The following is a 22,269-nucleotide window of genomic DNA, read 5'->3' as shown; positions in this document are numbered from 1 at the left end:
CTCCCAGTCACACATCTGACTGAGGACTGACTGATGTTACCAGTGCTCCAAAGAAAATTCGAAGGCGGGTAAGCAGGCAGGCAAGTGTACAGACCTATCAGATGTTTTCTCAGGAGCTGCCTGTTACCAGCTTTGCAAATTTGGGCAGATTTGAAATTATCACTTACTTTGTGCCTTAGTTATCAGATCTCTTGTACCTCTGGCAGCTTTATTGAATTTGTACCAGGCTGTAAAATAACACTGTCTTAGAATTATTTCAGGCCAGGTGTGGTGGCTCACGCCTATAATCCCAACACTTCGGGAGGCTGAGGCAGGAGGATCACTTGAACCCAGGAGTTCAAGACTGGGCAAGACCCTGTCTCTACAAATAATTTTGTTTTTTAATTAGCTGGGCATAGTGGCATGCACCTGTGGTCCCAGCTACTTGGGAGGCTGAAGCAGGAGGATTGCCTAAGCCCAGGAGGTAGAGGCTATAGTGAGCCATGATCACGCCACTGCACTGCAGCCTGAGTGACAAAATAAGACCCTGTCTCAAAAAAAGCAGGGGGCAAGGGGTGAAGGGTAGGAATTATTTCAGTTATTCTTTCACATCAAGCTGAAACCATAAACTACCATAGATTTATCTGAAACTCCAGCCTATATGAAAGTTTACAAGTAACCCTATCCTGTGTTTTAGAGGCAGTCATCAATGTTAGCTTAAAGTAGGCTGCAACATTGAGCTTTGAATAATGAGGTGGAGTGTTTAGGTACAGTACCCTGCCTTTCCATTTGTGAAATCCTCATCATTCTAAGTGTGCATAGGACTAAACTGAGTTTTCAAAAATATGTTTAATACTTATGGTGTTCCATGGTGATTTGCTCTGAATCCTTCGTAAAGATATTTAGTGTCAGCTTGATCAAGTCAGCATACTGCTATCTTTATCAGTGGCTTTGGTTTCAATATTATATGCTTTCTGTAACTTTAGTGCAAGAAAAACTAATAATACTTATTTTAGTGCTTACAACATGCCAGGCACAGTTCTAAGTCCTTTACTTGTGTAAATGTTAATACATTTAATTCTAACAGCCTATGAAATAGGTAGTTACTAATGGGGAAACTAAGCCACAGAGAGTTTAAGTGATGTGCCCAAGGTCTCACAACTGGTAAGTAGCAGAGCCAAGACGTAAATCAAGACATTCTGGCTCTTGGAGTTTAGGTCTGATGAAAGAATGTTAGTAACCCTTCATTCTGTCTCCTTTGCTATGCCCAGAGGTATCTGCACTTCCATGTACAGCAAACGCTCCAGGAAATGGAGAGCCAGTTGCCAGCCCACATGTGGTTACCTCACACCAATCAAAAGTGACAGTGGAGAGGTGAGTTTTCACTGACATCCATTGAAGTAAAGCATTACTGTTTTCACCCGACAGCTCCACCAGAATTTCAAAGACTTAACTAAGACTTATTATTTTGGGGGGCTGCATTGATTTTTGGTTGAGCTAGTGATTCTGTACTCCAAGAAAGTGGAAGTATCTTTTTTTGAGTCTTTAAATGTGATGGTGATGGTGGCTGTTCCAAGAATATTACTACAAGTGGCTATGTGCAGGACTCATTCCTGTAATCCCAATACTTTGGGAGGCTGAGGAGGGAGGTTTACTTAAGGCTAAGAGTTGTAGAGCAGCCTGGGCAACATAGGAAAACACCATCTCTACAAAAAAAAAAAAAAATAGAAAAACTAGCCAGACGTGTTAGTGTGTGCTTGTAGTCCCACCATGGGAGGCTGAGGTAGGAAGATTGCATGAGCCCAGCAGGTCAAGGATACAGTGAGCCAAACTCATGCCACTGCACTCCATCCTGGGTAACAGAGTGGGTCTCAAAAAAACAATGCAAAAAAAATTGCAAGTAATCATCTGTTAGTTTTCTTGGTAAATATTTAGCCTGATCTGGACCATATCCACATTGTTTAATGGTATATAACAATTGCATTTTAGCCATACATAATATGGTGAGTCACCTGTTTGTTCCATATAAAAGTCATGTAAATGTCAGTATTTCTTATATTATTAATAACAGGGCTTCTTATTGAAGAACTAAACAGTTGCTAAGAACAGTCTAGAAAAGAATGTCTATTTAAGAAAGATTGCCTTTCCCTTCCCTTGGGATTATATCAACAGTATCAATGTGAACATTTTCAGAAATTAAAAATAACGGTAATCATAGCCTCCTAAAAATCCGATCATAGAGAACTTATAGAAATATTTTTAATAATGTTCAAAAAATTTAGCTCTCACTTTTTAAATTTGGAGAATCTACCAAATTTCTGAGTCGTTCTGTCTTTAACGCCATTGTTTGCTGCCAAGAGACAACTGCAGGTCCTCAAATTATTTTCTTAATCAGAAAATGCATAATTGTTTCTTGGCCTTTTGGCTAAAATAGGTACAAAAACACAGATACTGCATAACATTTTGTAAGGCAATTGGCAGCCTTTAAAAGGTAAGTCACACTACTATTGTATTGCTGTCTTCTGGGACACTGGAATTTTTATTTATTTTTTGCCTACTATAATACCAAAGAGAATTTTTTTTTGCTGAATGTAATACCAAAGATAATTTTTATTTATTTAACTTTTGCATACTATAATACCAAAGAGAATATCCTGAGAGATCTTAATAATTCATTTCAAATTATGCTGAATAACTTTATTGTCATAATTACCTAAGATCTATATTAAATGGCATTTTTTTCTTAGTTTTAATTCCATTTTTAAAATTCATTCCCTGTAACTTAATTATGTTCAATTCATTGACTTCAGAGATTTTTTTTTTAAAGAGTAAAAGATACCACAGAGAGAATCCCATTATTATAGGGAACAGACAATGCCTATCATAGTTTCTTTTATTTATTTATTTATTTTTTGAGATGGAGTCTCACTCTGTTGCCCAGGCTGGATGCAGTGATGTTATCTCCACTCACTGCAACCTCCACCTCCTGGGTTCAAGGAGACACATCCAGCTAATTTTTGTAATTTTAGTAAAGACAGGGGTTTTATCATGTTGGCCAGGCTGGTCTTGACCTCCTGACCTCAAGTGATCCACCCACCTTGGCCTTCCAAAGTGCCGGGATACAGGCATAAGCCATTACCCCCAACCTACCATAGCTTCTTAAACCACTGATTATTTTACCTGATCTATAAAGTTAATTTATGCATAATTTGACTCTCTTCAAAAGTAATATCACCAAGCAATTAATCATTACATAAGAACTTGAAAAATTAATTTTACTATATTTGATACAGATAATAAATTTTTTTATATTTTAGCCTTTTCCACACACAGAAAAGCAACAGTTTGTAATGAAACCAAAATGAACTTGTTGGTGTCATACATCTTTGCCCAACAAATAAATTATCCTTTGTCATATATGTAAGATGATCCCTGTCAAACCATTAGGAGAAACATAAGCAGAGCCTTTGTCTACTTTCACCTGACAATATAGGCAGATCCAGTTGAGCATTAGACATAAACCTCAGAATATAAGAATAAGCCTAACATGAAATCCATTGGCCATCTACTTCAGAGTGTCTCTCCTTTAAATGAAATACATCTCTATATATAGAGTAGATTCCCAAAGTTACTTGTATTATTTTTACAAATATTACAGAAAAATAGGTTTAAACATTCTTTAGCCCTTGTTCATTTATAAAGGCAAAACAACAAGTGACAAATTTACGTAAATAATAAAGCCACTTTCAACCTTCCCCCACAATGTTACCCTTCTATCCCTTGATTTACATTTCTAGGGCACCTCCATTGACTAAGCCCTTATTGTGATGTCCCTGGACTTTTGCAGTAACCACCTAAATGCTTTTGCTCCTCAAATACTAAATACTAGCCTGGCAAGGTAGCTAATGCCTGTAATCCCAGCACTCTCGGAAGCCAAGGCGGGCAGATCACTTGAGTCTAGGAGTTTAAGACTAGCCTGGGGAACATAGTGAAACCCCTTCTCTACAAAAATACAAAAATTAGCCAGGCGTGGTGGCACTATAGCCCCAGCTACTTGGAGGACTGAGGTGGGAAGATCGCTAGAGCCCGAGGGGTCAAAGCTGCAGTGAGCCTTGATCACAACACCACTCCAACCTGAGTGACAGAGCAAGACCCTGTCTCAAAAAAAATAAATTAATAAGGCTTTAAAATCAAGAACACTGAAATTATTGTGAAGAATGATGTTTTTCTGAAATTGAGTAGGCAATATACATATGGTACTGATTGATCCCTTTTGCATTAGGGATAACTATGATTCACTTCACTCACTGCGTCTTCAGTGTGCCATGATGACACTTGGCTTTTACATGGCACTAGCATATTTATTTAGCAGTTCAACTGGTTCATGTAATTAGCCCTTATCAAATAAGCTGGTGCTACCTGATATCAGCGTGCTCTGAAATACACCTGTAAAATGGAGCACTGAAATTATGTAGTAAAACCCAGCTTTGTGATAATCAACTGGACAGATGATCAGACTGTATATATTTTTGAGTTACCTGAGTAAAAGCATAAATTTTTAAAAATCATGTAAAGAACAGGACCCCAGTTTAAAAAACAGTACATTTCTGAATGACACTGACCTGTAGGAAGTGTTTAATATGATATTAAGTTTGGTCCCCATTATATGACACAGTTTGTGATATGTAGCCTAAGAAATTCTGCTTCCCTTATTTTTAGATTTGTCATCCTTGAATTTATCCAGATCGATCTTGAAACAATCTGTATTTTTGCCTTGTATTACCTCTCATAACAACAAGTGCAAGAAAAGAAGAGCATAAAGAAGTCCTTTTATTTCTCTTATAGCTGGCTACTCTTCCCGATTTCAAAGTTAGGACCCATAATTATGAACTAGCTTTTAGAGAATGTCATCGTTCATAGTTTCCGTACTCTTCGTAGTTTTATGGGTTTTATTTCTATTCCCTATCTACTCTTATCTTATAAGCTGAATGCTCCTATTATGTTTACTGTATCAGTCAGAGTTTAATCAGAAGGAAAAAAAAGCATAGATTTAAACCAGGGAAAATTTGAAGATTAGGATTGGAGTAAGTAGGATGGAGTAACTATGATTTTTGGTTTGGCTTATAAGAAATAAAGAGAACTCATGGGAATAATAGGGAAAAATGGAAAAAAGAAAGAGAATTCTAAAGAATATAGGGACCGGGTGTGATGGCTCACACCTGTAATCCCAGCCCTTTGAGAGGCCGAAGCAGGTGGATCACTTGAACCCAGTTGGAGACTAGCCTAGCCTGAGCAACACTGCAAAATCCCATCTCTACTAAAAATACAAAAAGTTATCGAGGTGCAGTGGCATGTACCTAGAGACCCAGCTACTCAGGAGGCTGAGGTGGGAGAATTGCTTGAGCCCGGGAGGTTGAGGCTTCAGTGAGGTGTGATTATGCCACTGCCCTCCAGCCTGAGCAACAGAGTGGGACCCTGTCTCAAAATATATTTTGAAAATATATATTTTGAAAATATATTCAAATATACATTCATACATATATATGAATAGCAGATACAAGGAGCAGTCACATCCCCTAGTGTTCCACCCAAGAAAGAGCCCTGGGGCTGTAATCCAGACCTTGTTAAAGAGGTTATAACTTACTCACTGGATGCCAGAGAAGTTGCTATGGTTTCTTGCAGCAGAGCTTGCCAGAGATCCACCCTCTAGAGTGCCGTTCACTGGGAAGTGTCTCCCCAGAAGCACTCTACCATGAATCTGCCTCAGTGGAGTGCTGCGGGGGAGGCTGCTGGCCAATGTGCACTGCAGAGCAGGCACTGGGAAAGGCAGATGTATGTTAAAGAAGCCTGCTGAGCAAGCAGACGCCAACCAGGAAGTAAAACTCTCCTGCAGTGTCACTTCAGCAGTGGCAGAGGATAATCATTTAATGGGCCCAGATCCAGTTTCACAGAACAGGAATGATGGGTAAATTTGGAGCTAAGAGGCACTAAATCAATAACTGACACATTTACCTTATCTCTCAAGACTCCTTCTTCTGCTATGTGATTATTTTATTCATATTTCTTTCGAGATTCTTCAGCATGAACATGGGGTGGAGGAAAAAGAGCTTCAGAGCCAAAAGTTCCAGGCTGGATCCCTAGTTTTACCTTTGAGAAGTTCAGCAACTCTGGAATTAACCTACTTAATTAATTCTTAGTTTTCTTATCTGGACATGGAGATGTTTTCCATACAAAGTACTGGGAGGTCCAATGAAATGGTGTCTGTGAAGGAGTTCTGAAAACTGTGTGGTACTATACAAATGTTACATATCATTATCCTCCTAAAATGAATGCAGTGTCCAGAAAACACACAGTACACTAGGTGTAGCTGCAGTGTGATGTAGAATAATGCTTTTGGTTTGTTCCTGGTATCCCATCCTCTCCTGCCTAGCATTTTATTGGCTTTTTTTTCACCATCAAAACACACGGAGTCAGTATCACCAAGAAACAGTTTGCAGTGATTCCAGAATATCTTCACCTCCGTTGTGACTGATCATTCTCCATCTTTTAAGGATTGCTCAGCTGATAGTTTTCTAATCCCGCTGCTTTTACAGACTGCCTACCTGGTCACTCATTTAATGATTTTCCCTTTGTTCTTGAGGGACAATTTTCATGACTTACATTTCTAAGAATAAACATTATCTGCATATTTAAATTTTATCCTGCTTGTCTTCCGATTATTATAAAACTAATCCTAGCACTGATCTCTGAGGCTCTCTGCCACTTACACTCTTCCACCTAGAGAAGGGTTTGCTTATTCTTAACTTTATTTTATTTTTATTTTATTTTATAAGACAGAGGTGAGGTCTCTCTATGTTGCCCAGGCTAGCCTCAAACTCTTGGCCTCTGGCCTCAAGCAGTCCTCCCACCTTGGCCTCCTGAAGTGTCTGAATTATAGGCATGAGCCACCACACCCAGCCTATTCTTATCTTTAATATCCATCCCCAAAACCGCTTCCTGTTCATGAATAAACATTCCCTTTGATGCAATGGAAACTCAAATTTTTAAACAGTTTTTCATCTGAAATCCTGTTAAAAACTTTAAATGAGAGGCCGGGCACGGTGGCTCAAGCCTGTAATCCCAGCACTTTGGGAGGCCAAGGCGGGTGGATCACGAGGTCAAGAGATCGAGACCATCCTGGTCAACATGGTGAAACCCTGTCTCTACTAAAAATACAAAAAATTAGCCGGGCATGGTGGCGCGTGCCTGTAATCCCAGCTACTCGGGAGGCTGAGGCAGGAGAATTGCCTGAACCCAGGAGGTGGAGGTTGCGGTGAGCCGAGATCACGCCATTGCACTCCAGCCTGGGTAACAAGAGTGAAACTCCGTCTCAAAAAAAAACTTTAAATGAGAAATCACATCCATGAATATTTTCTTTCACTCCTAGTTTCAAATCAACCTTAAAACACTTATAAAATCTTTGGTTTTCATCTCGGTGCATTATTTTTAGTGAAGCATTTCCTGATCCTTGTGATCAGTCAGCATCTTTATTAAATATCCTACTCTGCACCTCAAGTAGAGTTATGGATCCCTCCAGCTTGCCCACTGTGAATTAAAGTGCTGATTAATGGAAATGCTCAGAGACCCTCTCAAAGAACATGCTGTGGGTGATACTCTGTGAAAATCCATCATGACAGATCATATAAGTATAGTGGTAGAATTTGTTTTTACTAGAAAACTCCACTGCTCAGAATGACTATCTTTTAGTTCAGATTGAGAGAGAAGTATCACTTCTCCTAATGTCTTTAGTACCTAATGCATTGGTAAATAAATGAATGTTGTAAACTAAATTACATTTTCCCCTCTCCACCTTGATATACATCAGCAAACTGTCTAGCAGCACCCCAGGAGGATGGCGACCCCCTAACATCACTTTTCCTAGCAGCTAGGACTGAGACCCTTCATTATAGAACAGCTGTGTACCAGAAGCATCCTGAACCCTACTCCTCACCTTACTCCAGAGTGAGATGCCTGGCTCCTTTGCCCCAAAGCCATTTTTCTTGCCCATCTTCTTTCCCCCTAACAGGTTCCCCACTGACATTAGTTAGAATGGAAAAGGGTTTGAGTTATCACAATTCTGGCCAGCATTTAAAGATGTAAAGAGATATGTGAAAATGCCAAGTGCGATGGCTCCTGCCTGTAATCCCAGCACTTTAGCAGATCTAGGCAAGCAGATTGCTTGAGCCCAGGAGTTCAAGACCAACTGGCAACATGACGAGATCCCGTCTCTACAAAAAATACAAATATTAGCCAAGGGCAGTGACATGCATCTGTAGTCCTAGATACTCGGGAGCCTAGGGCGTTGAAGCTGCAGTAAGCCCTGATCGCACCACTGCTCTCCAGCTTGGGCAACAGAGTGAGACCGTGTCTCAAACTAACAAAGAAATGTATGAATATATATTCATAACATATGGATTTTATAAAATTTTATAAATGAATATATACATTTTCCTATATAAGATATATGAAGTTTATAAAACACTTGAAATGTATCTTTATGAAATATGTGAATATTATATATGCCCTTGAGCAGATCATTCTTGCTCAAAAGCCATGTTTGGTTCTTGAGAGAGAGTACTTGTCAAGGGATGCTCCCACAGAATTGAGGAAAGTATTTGTTTGTGATTAGGAAACTTGCTTTGGAACAGGAAATAAAGTATACAGATCCATGTGAGTACAAGTCAGGAGAGGACGGGGTGAATATCGGAATGGGAATGGAGGAAGTTATCTGCAGTTTCTCAGGTCATTCTGAGATGTTCTTCCACCCCCAGCTGGGAATCTCTAATCCAGAGGCTACGAAGCTCTGCTGCCTATACAGCTACTGCCTTACTCTCCTAATACTCCAGAAGACATTTTATGTTTGTTCATAGCCCTAGGGGAGCTGTCTCTTCATAGATTATTCCCCTTTTTCTAAATAAGGAGTTTTTGGTAATTTTGGTGTTTGACCCAGTCTTTTTCCTCCAAATCTTGAGTTCATTATTGCTCTTAGTTTGGCCTAAAGGAAAAGCAACATTCCTAAGCCCCTATTGTTCACACAGGAAGAGATGTATCCCTTTTAATTTAAAAGTTACTTAAGATAATTAATGAATATCAAGAAAAAATAAGATTCTGGCTTTTATAAGCTGTGTGGACTACAGATTCCTGCCAAGGTCCCAACTTCTCCCTGTACACATTTTGGACTGGAGCAAACTGTGCAGTCTTCAAAAGTCTAACATCAGCCTTCAACCTTCAGAAGGTAGCTGAAGACAGGGAATTCAAAAGCTGGTGCTCTTATCCTGAGAGGACATAGATCCACGGATCCATAATCCCTAACCCCAGTACTTCATTTCAGTTTTATAGTGTCTACCAGTCCCAGTGTCCCCAGAACATTTCATGATTTGTCATCCAGTGCATATGGCACAGTTATTCCTCTAATTGCCAACCATTAGGATGGGTGGCAGTGGGAGGGGAAAATGAAATCTGATTCTGGCTCAGGCCCGAGGTTAGCCATTGCCATTATGACTTATTAGCACACGCAGGCCTGGAAGGTGACAGGTTAAGGTTTCCAAGGAAAGGGGGCTTTGGAGATACATTCCTGTTCTTTATCCTTTGCCAGAACTTCTATGTAAATTCTCTCTGGATTAAGAACCAAAATTGTTTCCCTGGTTACAGAAAGGTTATTGGTGATAGGCAAGAACAGGAAGAGGGGTGTGGCAGCCCAGACACTTAGAACTGCAGGTGTTAGGCGTGTATGTGCTCATGGGACTGGGAGGGGTGGTATGCATGTGCACATGTGTCTGACTCTACTCTTATGCAGACGTATGCCTAGTGGCCTCGCCTTCCCTTCTTGGTAAAATGGCAGAAAAGCATCATCATACTGTATAATCTTTCTCTATAAAATTTTAGGTTATTTTACAAATAATATTTTCAGTGTATTCTGCAGTGTCTTGTGAGACACTTAGGACAGGCATCTTTATTTTTTCCATAAAAAAGAAGGTTTAATAATTTTAAAAATATATAAATATTCAAATCAGAAATGCTATTCAACAAAATCAATACTTCTCACTCAGTAGAGAAAGTAAACTGTTTTGGCCAAATGTGGTGGCTCATGCCTATAATCCCAGCACTTTGGGAGGCCGAAGTGGGCTGATCACTGAGGCCAGGAGTTTGAGACCATCCTGGCCAACGCGAAGAAACCCTGTCTCTGCTAAAAATACAAAAATTAGCCATGCGTGGTGGTGTGCACTTGTAGTCCCAGCTATTCGGGAGGCTGAGCCATGCGTGGTGGTGTGCACTTGTAGTCCCAGCTATTCGGGAGGCTGAGGCACAAGAACCACTTTAACCCAGGAGGTGGAGGTTGCAGTGAGCTGAGATTGCATCACTGCACTCCAGCCTAGGCAACAGAGTGAGACCCTCTCTTAAAAAAGAAAAAAGAAAGCAAACTATTTCTTCAATGGGGTGAAAAAAGCAAAGTATTTTTCAGAAAGCAATGGAAAGGTTGTTAGCATTGTTTTACAATTTGAGAATATAATAATATATGACCTGCTAATAATGTCCAGGCAGTTGGCGTTACTAAGACTACAGGTAATTTGTTGAGCATTGAACAAGTTATGAAGCTTGCACATATACGTGTACTGCTGCAATCAAATAAAATGGTAAAATTAATTTAGCACTCATTTGACACATAGGCATTATTTGGCTACATTATAAAGCATAATAATAAGCATATAACGTAAGGGACTGCCAGTCTGGTTGGAGAGAGTGACAATCTAAGACAGACTGTAGAAGATCAAGTATTTGGGGTCAAGTAAGTATATCTCAAAAATAAATCCAAGATATAAAACATGAATTCATAAGGATCAAGATAAGGTCAGAGATTTAAGGGGCAAAGATAAGAAGACTGATCTTCAAAAATTTATGTATGAAATTATTCAAGTGCTTTAGGAGGCTGGAGATATCTAAGAAGTGTGCAAAATGGCTTAACGAGAAAAACGCAAGACCAGAGTTTAAGAGATCGTGCATTTAGCCTCAGCTGTCTCTCGGTAGTTGTGTGACTTTGTGCAAATCATTTACTCCTTCCTCCAAATTATAATCCCTTCATCTTTATGAGACGTATGTTAAAATACCTGCAGCAGGAATCGTTAAATGTGTAGAACTGCTGCTGCTGCTGATTTGTTTCTATTAACGATGATCTGTTGTAATCGGTAAATTGTTTTATTTGATAACTTTTGTAACAAAGGAACAGATTTAGAATTTTTTTGTGGTTGTTTAGAGACAGGATCTTACTCCATAACCCAGGCTATAATGCCATGGCGTCATGATAGCTCACTGACACCTCAAACTTTTAAGCTCAAGTGATCCCCCCACCTCAGCCGTCAGAGTAGCTGGGACTACTGGTGTGGGCCACCACACACGGCCAATTTTTTTATCTTTTGTAGAGCTGGGGTCTTGCTATGTTTCCCAGACTGATCTTGAACTTCTGAGCAGTCCTCCTGTCTCAGCCTCACAAAGCTCTGGGATTACAGGCATGAGCCACTGTGCCTGACCTAGATTTTTTAAAGTAAGAATTTAAAATACACTACAGTTTATTACTTTTTTTTAAAAATTTTTTATTGCATTTTAGGTTTTGGAATACATGTGCAGAACATGCAAGACAGTTGCATAGGTACACACATGGCAGTGTGTTTTGCTTCCTTTCTCCCCTTCACCCACATTTGGCATTTCTCCCCAGGCTATCCCTCCCCAGCTCCGCCCCCGCCGCTGGCCCTCCCCTTTTCCCCCAATAGACCCCAGTGTTTAGTACTCCCCTCCCTGTGTCCATGTGTTCTCATTTTTCATCACCCGCCTATGAGTGAGAATATGCGGTATTTCTCATTTTCTGTTCTTGTGTCAGTTTGCTGAGAATGATGTTCTCCAGATTCATCCATGTCCCTACAAATGACACAAACTCATCATTTCTGATTGCTGCATGATATTCCATGGTGTATATGTGCCACATTTTCCCAATCCAGTCTATCATCGATGGGCATTTGGGTTGGTTCCAGGTCTTTGCTATTGTAAACAGTGCTGCAATGAACATTCGTGTGCATGTGTCCCTATAGTAGAATGATTTATAGTCCTTTGGATATATACCCAGTAATGGGATTGCTGGGTCAAATGGAATTTCTATGTCTAAGGCCTTGAGGAATCGCCACACTGTCTTCCACAATGGTTGAACTAATTTACAGTCCCACCAACAGTGTAAAAGTGTTCCTATTTCTCCACATCCTCTCCAGCATCTGTTGTCTCCAGATTTTTTAATGATCGCCATTCTAACTGGCGTGAGATGGTATCTCAATGTGGTTTTGATTTGCATCTCTCTAATGACCAGTGATGATGAGCATTTTCTCACATGTTTGTTGGCCACCGATATGTCTTCTTTTGTAAAGTGTCTGTTCATATTCTTTGCCCATTTTTGAATGGGCTTGTTTGTTTTTTTCCTGTAAATCTGTTTGAGTTCTTTGTAAATTCTGGATATCAGCCCTTTGTCAGATGGGTAAACTGCAAAAATTTTCTCCCATTCTGTTGGTTGCTGATTCATTCTAGTGATTGTTTCTTTTGCTGTGTAGAAGCTGTGGAGTTTGATTAGGTCCCATTTGTCTATTTTGGCTTTTGTTGCCAATGCTTTTGGTGTTTTGTTCATGAAGTCCTTGCCTACTCCTATGTCCTGGATGGTTTTGCCTAGATTTTCTTCTAGGGTTTTTATGGTGCCAGGTCTTATGTTTAAGTATTTAATCCATCTGGAGTTAATTTTAGTGTAAGGTATCAGGAAGGGGTCCAGTTTCTGCTTTCTGCACATGGCTAGCCAGTTTTCCCAACACCATTTATTAAACAGGGAATCCTTTCCCCGTTGCTTGTTTTTGTCAGGTTTATCAAAGATTCTATGGTTGTAGATATGTTGTGTTGCCTCCGATGCCTCTGTTCTGTTCCATTGGTCTATATCTCTGTTTTGGTACCAGTACCATGCTGTTTTGATTACTGTAGCCTTGTAGTATAGTTTGAAATCTGGTAGTGTGATGCCCCCCGCTGTGTTCTTTTTGCTTAAAATTGACTTGGCTATGCGGGCCCTCTTTTGGTTCCATATGAAGTTCATGGTGGTTTTTTCCAGTTCTGTGAAGAAAGTCGATGGTAGCTTGATGGGGATAGCGTTGATTCTGTAAATTACTTTGGGCAGTATAGCCATTTTCACGATATTAATTCTTCCTAACCATGAACATGGAATGTTTCTCCATCTGTTTGTGTCCTCTCTTATTTCGTTGAGCAGTGGTTTATAGTTTTCCTTGAAGAGGTCCCTTACGTTCCTTGTGAGTTGTATTCCAGGGTATTTTATTCTTTTTGTAGCAATTGTGAATGGCAGTTCGTTCTTGATTTGGCTTTCTTTAAGTCTTTTATTGGTGTAGAGGAATGCCTGTGATTTTTGCACATTGATTTTATATCCTGAGACTTTGCTGAAGTTGCTTATCAGTTTCAGGAGTTTTTGGGCTGAGGCAATGGGGTCTTCTAGGTATACTATCATGTTGTCTGCAAATAGAGACAATTTGGCTTCCTCCTTTCCTATTTGAATATCCTTTATTTATTTTTCTTGCCTGATTGCTCTGGCTAGAACTTCCAGTACTATATTGAATAGGAGTGGTGAAAGAGGGCATCCTTGTCTAGTGCCGGATTTCAAAGGGAATGCTTCCAGTTGTTGCCCATTCAGTATAATATTGGCTGTTGGTTTGTCGTAAATATCTTTTATTGCTTTGAGATACGTTCCATCGATACCGAGTTTATTGAGGGTTTTTAGCATAAAGGGCTGTTGAATTTTGTCAAATGCCTTCTCTGCCTCAATTGAGATAATCATGTGGTTTTGGTTTTTGGTTCTGTTTATGTGGTGAATTATGTTTATAGACTTGCGTATGTTGAACCAGCCTTGCATCCCCGGGATGAATCCTACTTGATCATGATGGATAAGTTTTTTGATTTGCTGTTGCAATCGGCTTGCCAATATTTTATTGAAGATTTTTGCATCTATGTTCATCATGGATATTGGCCTGAAGTTCTCTTTTCTTGTTGGGTCTCTGCCGGGTTTTGGTATCAGGATGATGTTGGTCTCATAAAATGATTTGGGAAGGATTCCCTCTTTTTGGATTATTTGGAATAGTTTCAGAAGGAATGGTACCAGCTCCTCTTTGTGTGTCTGGTGGAATTCGGCTGTGAACCCATCTGGACCTGGGCTTTTTTTGTGTGGTAGGCTATTAATTGCTGCCTCAACTTCAGACCTTGCTATTGGTCTATTCATAGTTTCAGCTTCCTCCTGGTTAGGCTTGGGAGGACACAGGAGTCCAGGAATTTATCCATTTCTTCCAGGTTTACTAGTTCATGTGCATAGAGTTGTTTGTAATATTCTCTGATGATGGCTTGAATTTCTGTGGAATCTGTGGTGATTTCCCCTTTATCATTTTTTATTGCATCTATTTGGTTGTTCTCTCTTTTCTTTTTAATCAATCTGGCTAGTGGTCTGTCTATTTTGTTGATCTTTTCAAAAAACCAGCTCTTGGATTTAGTGATTTTTTGAAGTGTTTTTCATGTCTCTATCTCCTTCAGTTCTGCTCTGATCTTAGTTATTTCTTGTCTTCTGCTAGGTTTTGAGTTTTTTTGATCTTGCTCCTCTAGCTCTTTCAATTTTGACGATAGGGTGTCAATTTTGGATCTCTCCATTCTCTTCATATGGGCACTTATTGCTATATATTTTCCTCTAGAGACTGCTTTAAATGTGTCCCAGAGATTCTGGCATGTTGTGTCTTCGTTCTCATTGGTTTCGAAGAACTTCTTTATTTCTGCCTTCATTTCATTGTTTATCCAGTCAACATTCAAGAGCCAGTTGTTCAGTTTCCATGAAGCTGTGCGGTTCTGGGTTGGTTTCTGAATTCTGAGTTCTAACTTGATTGCACTATGGTCTGAGAGACTGTTTATTATGATTTCAGTTGTTTTGCATTTGCTGAGGAGTGCTTTACTTCCAATTATGTGGTCAATTTTAGAGTAGGTGTGATGTGGTGCTGAGAAGAATGTATATTCTGTGGATTTGGGGTGGAGAGTTCTGTAAATGTCTATCAGGTTTGCTTGTTCCAGGTCTGAGTTCAAGCCCTGGATATCCTTGTTGATTTTCTGTCTGGTTGATCTGTCTAATATTGACAGTGGAGTGTTAAAGTCTCCCACTATTATTGTGTGAGAGTCTAAGTCTCTTTGTAAGTCATTAAGAACTTGCCTTATGTATCTGGGTGCTCCTGTATTGGGTCCATATATGTTTAGGATCGTTAGCTCTTCTTGTTGTATCTATCTTTTTACCATTATGTAATGACCTTCTTTGTCTCATTTGATCTTTGTTGCTTTAAAGTCTATTTTATCAGAGAGGAGAATTGCAACTCCTGCTTTTTTTTTTTTGCTCTCCATTTGCTTGGTAAATCTTCCTCCATCCCTTTATTTTGAGCCTTTGTGTATCCTTGGATGTGAGATGGGTTTCCTGGATACAGCACACTGATGGGTTTTGGTTTTTCATCCAATTTGTCAGTCTGTGTCTTTTGATTCGTGCATTTAGCCCATTTACATTTAGGGTTAATATTGTTACGTTTGTATTTGATACTGCCATTTTGATGCTAGCTGGCTGTTTTGCCCATTAGTGGATGTAGATTCTTCATTATGTTGATGCTCTTTAGCATTTAGTGTGATTTTGGAATGGCTGGTACTGGTTGTTCCTTTCTATGTGTAGTGCCTCTTTGAGGAGCTCTTATAAAGCAGGCCTGATGGTGACAAAAATCTCTGAGTACTTGCTTGTTCACAAAGGATTTTATTTTTCCTTCACTTATGAAGCTCAGTTTGGCTGGATATGAAATTCTGGGTTGAAAGTTCTTTTCTTTAAGGATGTTGAATATTGGCCCCCACTGTCTTCTGGCTTGTAGAGTTTCTGCCGAGAGATCTGCTGTGAGTCTGATGGGCTTCCCTTTGTGGGTGACCCGACCTTTTTCTCTGGCTGTCCTTAGTATTTTTCTCCTTTATTTCAACCCTGTTGAATCTGACGATTATGTGCCTTGGGGTTGCTCTTCTTGCGGAATATCTTTGTGGTGTTCTCTGTATTTCCTGGATTTGAGTGTTGGCCTGCCTTGCTAGGTGGGGAAATTTTCCTGGATAATATCCTGAAGAGTATTTTCCAGCTTGGATTCATTCTCTTCATCACCTTCTGGTACACCTATCAAACGTAGGTTAGGTCTCTTCACATAGTCACACATTTCTTAGAGACTTTGTTCATTCCTTTTTGTGCTTTTTTCTCTAATCTTGGTTTCTCGTTTTATTTCATTGAGTTGTTCTTCGACTTCTGATATTCTTTCTTTTGCTTGGTCAATTCGGCTATTGAAACTTGTGCATGCTTCACGAAGTTCTCGTGTTGTGTTTTTCAGCTTCTTCAATTCATTCATATTCCTCTCTAAGTTATCCATTCTTGTTATCATTTCCTCGAATCTTTTTTCAAGGTTCTTAGTTTCTTTGCATTGATTTAAAACATGTTCTTTTAGCTCACGAAAGTTTCTCATTATCCACCTTCTGAAGTCTAATTCCATCATTTCGTCACAGTCATTCTCTGTCCAGCTTTGTTCCCTTGCTGGTGAGGAGTTTTGGTCCTTTGTAGGAGGGGAGGTGTTCTGGTTTCGGGTGTGTTCCTCTTTTTTGCACTGGTTTCTTCCCATCTTTGTGGATTTATCCACCTGTCGTCTGAGTAGTGTCTGACTTTTCGATTGCGTCTCTGAGTGGATGCCCAGATTGTTGATGATGAAGTATTTCTGTTACTTGGTTTTCCTTCTACCAGTCTAGCCCCTCCACTGTACGACTGCTGAGGTCCACTCCAGGCCCTGCTTGTCTGGGGTGCACCTATAGCAGCTGCGGAACAGTGAGGGATGCTACCAGTTTCTTTTTCTGCTGTCTTTTTCCCAGAATGATGCCTGCCAAATGTCAGTCTTTTGTATGTACAGGGGTCAGGGAGCTGCTTGAGGAGACAGTCTGTACTTTATAGGAGCTCAAGTGCTGAGCTGTGAGCTCTGTTGTTCATTCAGGGTTGTTAGGCTGCTATGTTTAATTCTGCTGTAACAGAACTCATAAAAAAAAACCTTTTTTTTTCTCAGATGCTCTGTCTCGGGGGGTTGGGGCTTTCTTTATGAGTGACTGTTGCGCTGTCCTGCCCAGCTAGGAGGCAGTCTAGTCACTATTTACCTGCCAAGGCTCCACCCTGCTGGTGTGAGGTCTACCCTGTTGCTGCAGGCTCTGTCCTGCTGCTGCGGTCTTCACCCTGCTGCCACAGGCTACGCCCTGCAGCGGAGTCTCTCTGTTGTGGCGGATTGCCTCAGCAATGGCAAGCTGCATCAGCAATGGGAGTGTACCTCAGTACAGACGGATTGCCTCGGTAATGGCGGATGCCCCTCCCCCACCAGGCTGCACCGTCCTGGGTTCAGCTGTGCCCGCATTGAAACTCTCCACCCAGAGCGTTTGGAATTGCCATTTTGTTTGTCCCACTGCGCTGGCCCAAACGCCGTTTCCCTGGAATCTCCTGGCCTGGCTCACTGTCCAAGTCCCGTTCAATCAGATGGATATGCCAGTCTGCCCTCCCAAGTCTCAGATTGCCAGTTCAACAGGGCACCCGGACCAGTGTGCTTTGTGCGGAGCGCTGCGGAGTGCCGCTGTGCTGTGGCACCGGCCGCCGGTTGCACCAGCCAAAACCGCTGCACTGGCATCCCGTGTTTCTCCTATACCTGTTGATTTCCCCGTTCTGTGGGCAACAAAGATCCATCTGGAAACGTGGCCCTGACTCACCCTCCGTGCATTCACTGAGAGCTTCAATCCTGGGTTGTTCTCACCGCATCATCTTGAGTCGTTCAACCCTACAGTTTATTACTTTTACTAGTAATGGTTTGACTCATCAGTCTGATTTTTTAAATTGTAGATTTATAAAAGTGTTCATTATAAAACACTTTGGTTTTCCTAATAATGTGTTTTCCGGTGTTAAGACTAATTTATTTCCATTTTTATTTTTCAAATTGCTTAGCACTCCCGACTTGGAAAAACAACCAAATGAAAATGGAGTATCTGTTCAGAATGAAAATTTTGAAGAAATTATAAACTTACCTATTGGATCTAAAGCATCCAGATTAGATGTCACCAATAGTGAGAGCCCAGAAATTCCTTTGAATCCAATTTTGGCCTTTGATGATGAAGGGACACTTGGGCCCCTGCCTCAGGTAGATGGTGTCCAAACACAACAGACTGCAGGTAAGCTTGCCTCCAGCTCCCTTCTGTAGTCATCAGAAATATCTGACACCAGGAGGACATGACACCAGGAGGACTGCCTTCTACAGTGTGATTGTGGTAACACTTTGTTCTTCGAAGGACCAAGTAAGACACTGTGGAAAAGATTGTACCTGGCTCATAGAGATTGAATTTTGAGTTGGATTGGACAACTTCTAAGGCCTCTCCTATTCTCTCGGTCACTGCAGAAATCCAGTTGGCAGCACCCACTGGGTGTCCGTCAGCCTCCCTGCACAAAGCAGCACCCACTGCCCAACATCACACATGGTCAGAATGTGCTTTGTAGAAAGACAAGGCTGCCTCCCCACAATCTATGGACCATCTGGCCTAGTGCTGCCCACTGGAGAAAGATTTGAGTTTTTTCCATCTTTCTCAGGTCTTCATATATTTGAAGACTGCCATCATATTCTCCCACCATTTTTCTCTTATTTGGGTTTGGCAACCTGGGTGATAAATTATTATCCTTTTAAAATGTGACATAATGGATACTTAAGATTTAGGTGATGATACCAGTTCTCTGAATGGGATCACACTGAGTCTAAGAATCTTTCCTTGTTAAATGATTTTGTTGCTGTTGAAAGTGCCTGTGACTTTATATCTTATACAGTGTCTCTTTGACCCACACTTGACCTGAAGTCTTTGTGCAAAAAGAACAATCAGGACCCAAAGAAATAAGGAGTAATATCATGTATTACTAACTCAATGGTCATAGCAGCTCAGCAACTCAATCCCATCAGTCTCAGGACTTTTCAGGATAATCTCAGCTCCCTATCTCTTCAAACCTGTTTCAATTTTGTTGACTACTCTTCCCTGCAGATGACTTTCATGTATTAACCAGCATCTCTTTATATTTAACTATGAAAAGAACTGGCCAAATTCAGGATATACAAATGAAGACAGTATAGAATTATTTGTGGGCAAATTGTTTTGCCTTTTAGATTTCATCAGTGAATCTGTAATAAATCAATTTTTAATGGGGTGAAATAGCCAATGTGAACCACCCATCCAAAGGAAGCCACTCTTCTCTTCTCCTCTAGTGTACTGACCTTGGAAGTAGAATTTCACTTTAGTGAATGAACTCCACTTTTCTAGGATTTGAAAGGAGGTTGTAAGGGCCCTCCCCTGTCTCACTTTCTGATTCTTAAGCTTTTGGGAACAGTCCAACTAATGGTATGTTAGTGGAAACATGCCCAATGCAGCTTCCTGCTTATGTTACAGATTTACAGGAAGGGAAAGAACTTCCAGATGATTTATCAATATTTATTAAACCTCCAACATGTTTAGATCCCTAAGCATTGGGTACTGAGGATACAAGAGAAAATGAATGTTTAAACCCCTAACCGAGAAAAGTACAGTCTGTGTATGCCACTTGGAAAAATGAAGGCTATGGCCTAAGCTGATGTAAAGAAAAGAACATGTTTTTCCTATGAGTAACAGAATTCACCTAAATATAAGACTGTGAATCCTAACAAAATTGCCTATCCTTATATAAGTGTATATAACAGTATAGTAAATTTTAAAAATTTAAGATATTACTATAGTATTCTTGAAATAAGATTTTAGATGTTATATTAACCTGTTCTTTTTCTGTTTCTTCATATAGAAGTTATATGAGTATTTCTTCTGAAGAACCAAAGCTGAAATATAATGAAAATTTCTACAATTAATGGAATTCCTTTCATGCTATAAAGGAGCATCCCCTCCTCCAGTTTTCTAAAGAGTTCTTGACCATCATTTTGAAAAGATTTATTAAAACTAGCTAAAGACAACAGACAATAGATTTTCTAATAATTTTCATCAATAGAAAAAAGGAAATACTTCTCATTCTTCAATACTTTCAAATAGCTTTTTCCAGTGTGCTCCTTCTTAGCAAATCAATATTTTTCTGCATTCTTTAAAAGACAAGAGCATTTGGCTATAAAAGAAATGGGCTGACTAAGCATGATTTTTTTTGGTCTTAAAAGCTTAACATGTAAAATTGGCAAAAAAAAATTACCTTTTATAATATAATACTTGAAAAATAAGTACCTCTTTGCTCTACAAGTAGAATGAATAGGGGAAGAGTTTAAACCTGTTTGTTTAATTATTATTGCAAAGAGCTCTATTTGTAGAGGCAAATTATAGGCAGATTACCAGGTTCTTATAAATACAACTTGTACATGGACATTCTGCAAACTAAGCTGTCACATTTTTCATGCAACTCCTTTTGCAAAAGCATACTAAAATGTTTTAAAATGTGAAAAAAAAACATTATTTTTTCAGGGCAAGAAAATAATTTACTGTCCTCTTAATGTATTTATAAAGGTTTTCCATATGAACTAATCAAATAAGTTAGAACAATGTGACAACATTACAAATTTAATTTGTTAGATGCATTTCTTCTAATGTTACGTGAGAGAATGTTGCTGACGATTCAGGGCTATTTCTGAAGTCTGTATGTTGCTGCTGTCCCCAGTGATGGTGGACTTATCTTTGCCTTACCTGATCACGAATTATGTTGGGGGAAATAAAGATTTAATATTTCTTTAAATAAAAAAAGAATTTGGTTTTGCTCGTTTAAGAGCAATGATAAAAATGATGGAATGTTGACTGTGTTTGGCACACAGGACACAGCCCTTCATGGAAGTCCTTGTTCTGCGTGGCATCTGTCAGCTTTCACCTGTCATTCTTATTCTTCACTTTTGCTGCTGAGCCTGGCTGTATAAACTTGCACTTTCATTTGCTAATATAAATTCAATTTTATTTTACCATATTAGAGACTACTAATGATTAAATGTAGAAGAAGAGGGTGCACATGTTTATACCTGGAGTGTTAAAAGTAAATTTATACCACTGTAATGTGCAGGTTTTATTAAAAGAGAAATTGGTTAAACTGCTAGATTGAATGAGACTTTATCTATTGGACTTTTTTTTTTTAATCCAAGCATATGGTCTTTAGTAACTGCTTGTAATTTCTTAAAACATTCATTTGGGGGTTTTCCCTATTTTCAGTTGCCCATGTACACAGTCATTATATTAAAAAAAGAAATCTGTTGAACAAAGTTGTTTTATTTGTTTAAATCAACGTAGCATGAAACACCAAATAAAATGTTGACATAGTTTTACTTTTAGGTTTCTCATATGTTATAACTTAACTCAGATTGAGTCTTGAGTCTTCAAATTGTCCTTCATTTAACTCAGTGACATTTTCCCAGCCTCCTGTCGATTTAGCATGTAGGATAGCTTTATTTAAAATTTAGAGCAGTAGGTCTATTTTGGCTGTTTTTCTTTTTCATTTACGTTTTCAAACTTTTGCAATCATTAGCAAACTGAAAGCCTTCTAAGTAATCGAGTTTTCATTAGAAGTGGTATAAAATTCTTAATCATATTGTGTTAAGAACAACGCTGCCAGAGAATGACCCTGACCTTTACAATGGCTGGATTGCTTTTTGGCCAGCACTTGGAAAATCTGTATTGAGTGGCAGACCTTAAAGAAGTCGTCAGTATTCACACTACATTAAGTGGAGGCGTTCAGGAATCAAATATGCCCCTCAGCCTGAAATGAGAGTGAATGGGCTTTTAGTTTCCTTTCTACACCATTGCAAACTATCTAGGCCAATTTAGTCACCAATCACAGGGCTGTTTGGTGGTACCTCTAGCTATTACAGGAAGATAGGGCTGTATGTGTCCTCCCTCCTACATAACCTCACCACCTTGTGGTGTGTTACAATCAAAGCAAATCTAAAACACTTATCTTACATGACAAGTTTATTAGCAAGCAGGGCTTCTGGAAACCTTGGGAAAGTTCCTTCTCTGCTGTTAAGTAACCCTACACACACCTTGACTAAAAGGTTTACAGTGAAGCAGAAGCAATGATATTCTGAAAGCAGAATTAAGAAACCTAATTGCCTGGTTGCATCAGGCAAC

The 22,269-nt window shown here is 39.6% G+C and overlaps 1 protein-coding gene across 50 annotated transcripts in view; it reads left to right on the top strand.

The window, feature by feature from the left end:
- The window catches only part of MAP7 (microtubule associated protein 7), a 185,921-nt gene extending 164,517 nt beyond the window's left edge, over window positions 1-21,404 (top strand). For 20 of the 50 annotated variants that reach the window (XM_078370165.1, XM_078370163.1, XM_078370161.1 and 17 more), the window contains 3 exons: window positions 1,251-1,353; window positions 18,104-18,327; window positions 19,967-21,404. In XM_078370165.1, coding sequence (XP_078226291.1) covers window positions 1,251-1,353; window positions 18,104-18,327; window positions 19,967-19,977 — 338 coding nt within the window. In that variant the 3' untranslated portion in view covers window positions 19,978-21,404. Of the gene's footprint in view, window positions 1-1,250; window positions 1,354-11,620; window positions 11,663-18,103; window positions 18,503-19,966 lie in introns of those variants that run through there. The other 30 variants (XM_078370164.1, XM_078370162.1, XM_078370160.1 and 27 more) reach the window with 4 other exon arrangements.
- The last annotated feature ends 865 nt before the right edge of the window (window positions 21,405-22,269 follow it).

This window comes from Callithrix jacchus, chromosome 4 (assembly GCF_049354715.1).
Source record: "Callithrix jacchus isolate 240 chromosome 4, calJac240_pri, whole genome shotgun sequence".
Classification (NCBI taxonomy): Eukaryota; Metazoa; Chordata; class Mammalia; order Primates; family Cebidae; genus Callithrix; species Callithrix jacchus.
Note: the sequence above shows the minus strand (reverse complement) of the source record. Positions and strands in the feature narration are given on the sequence as shown.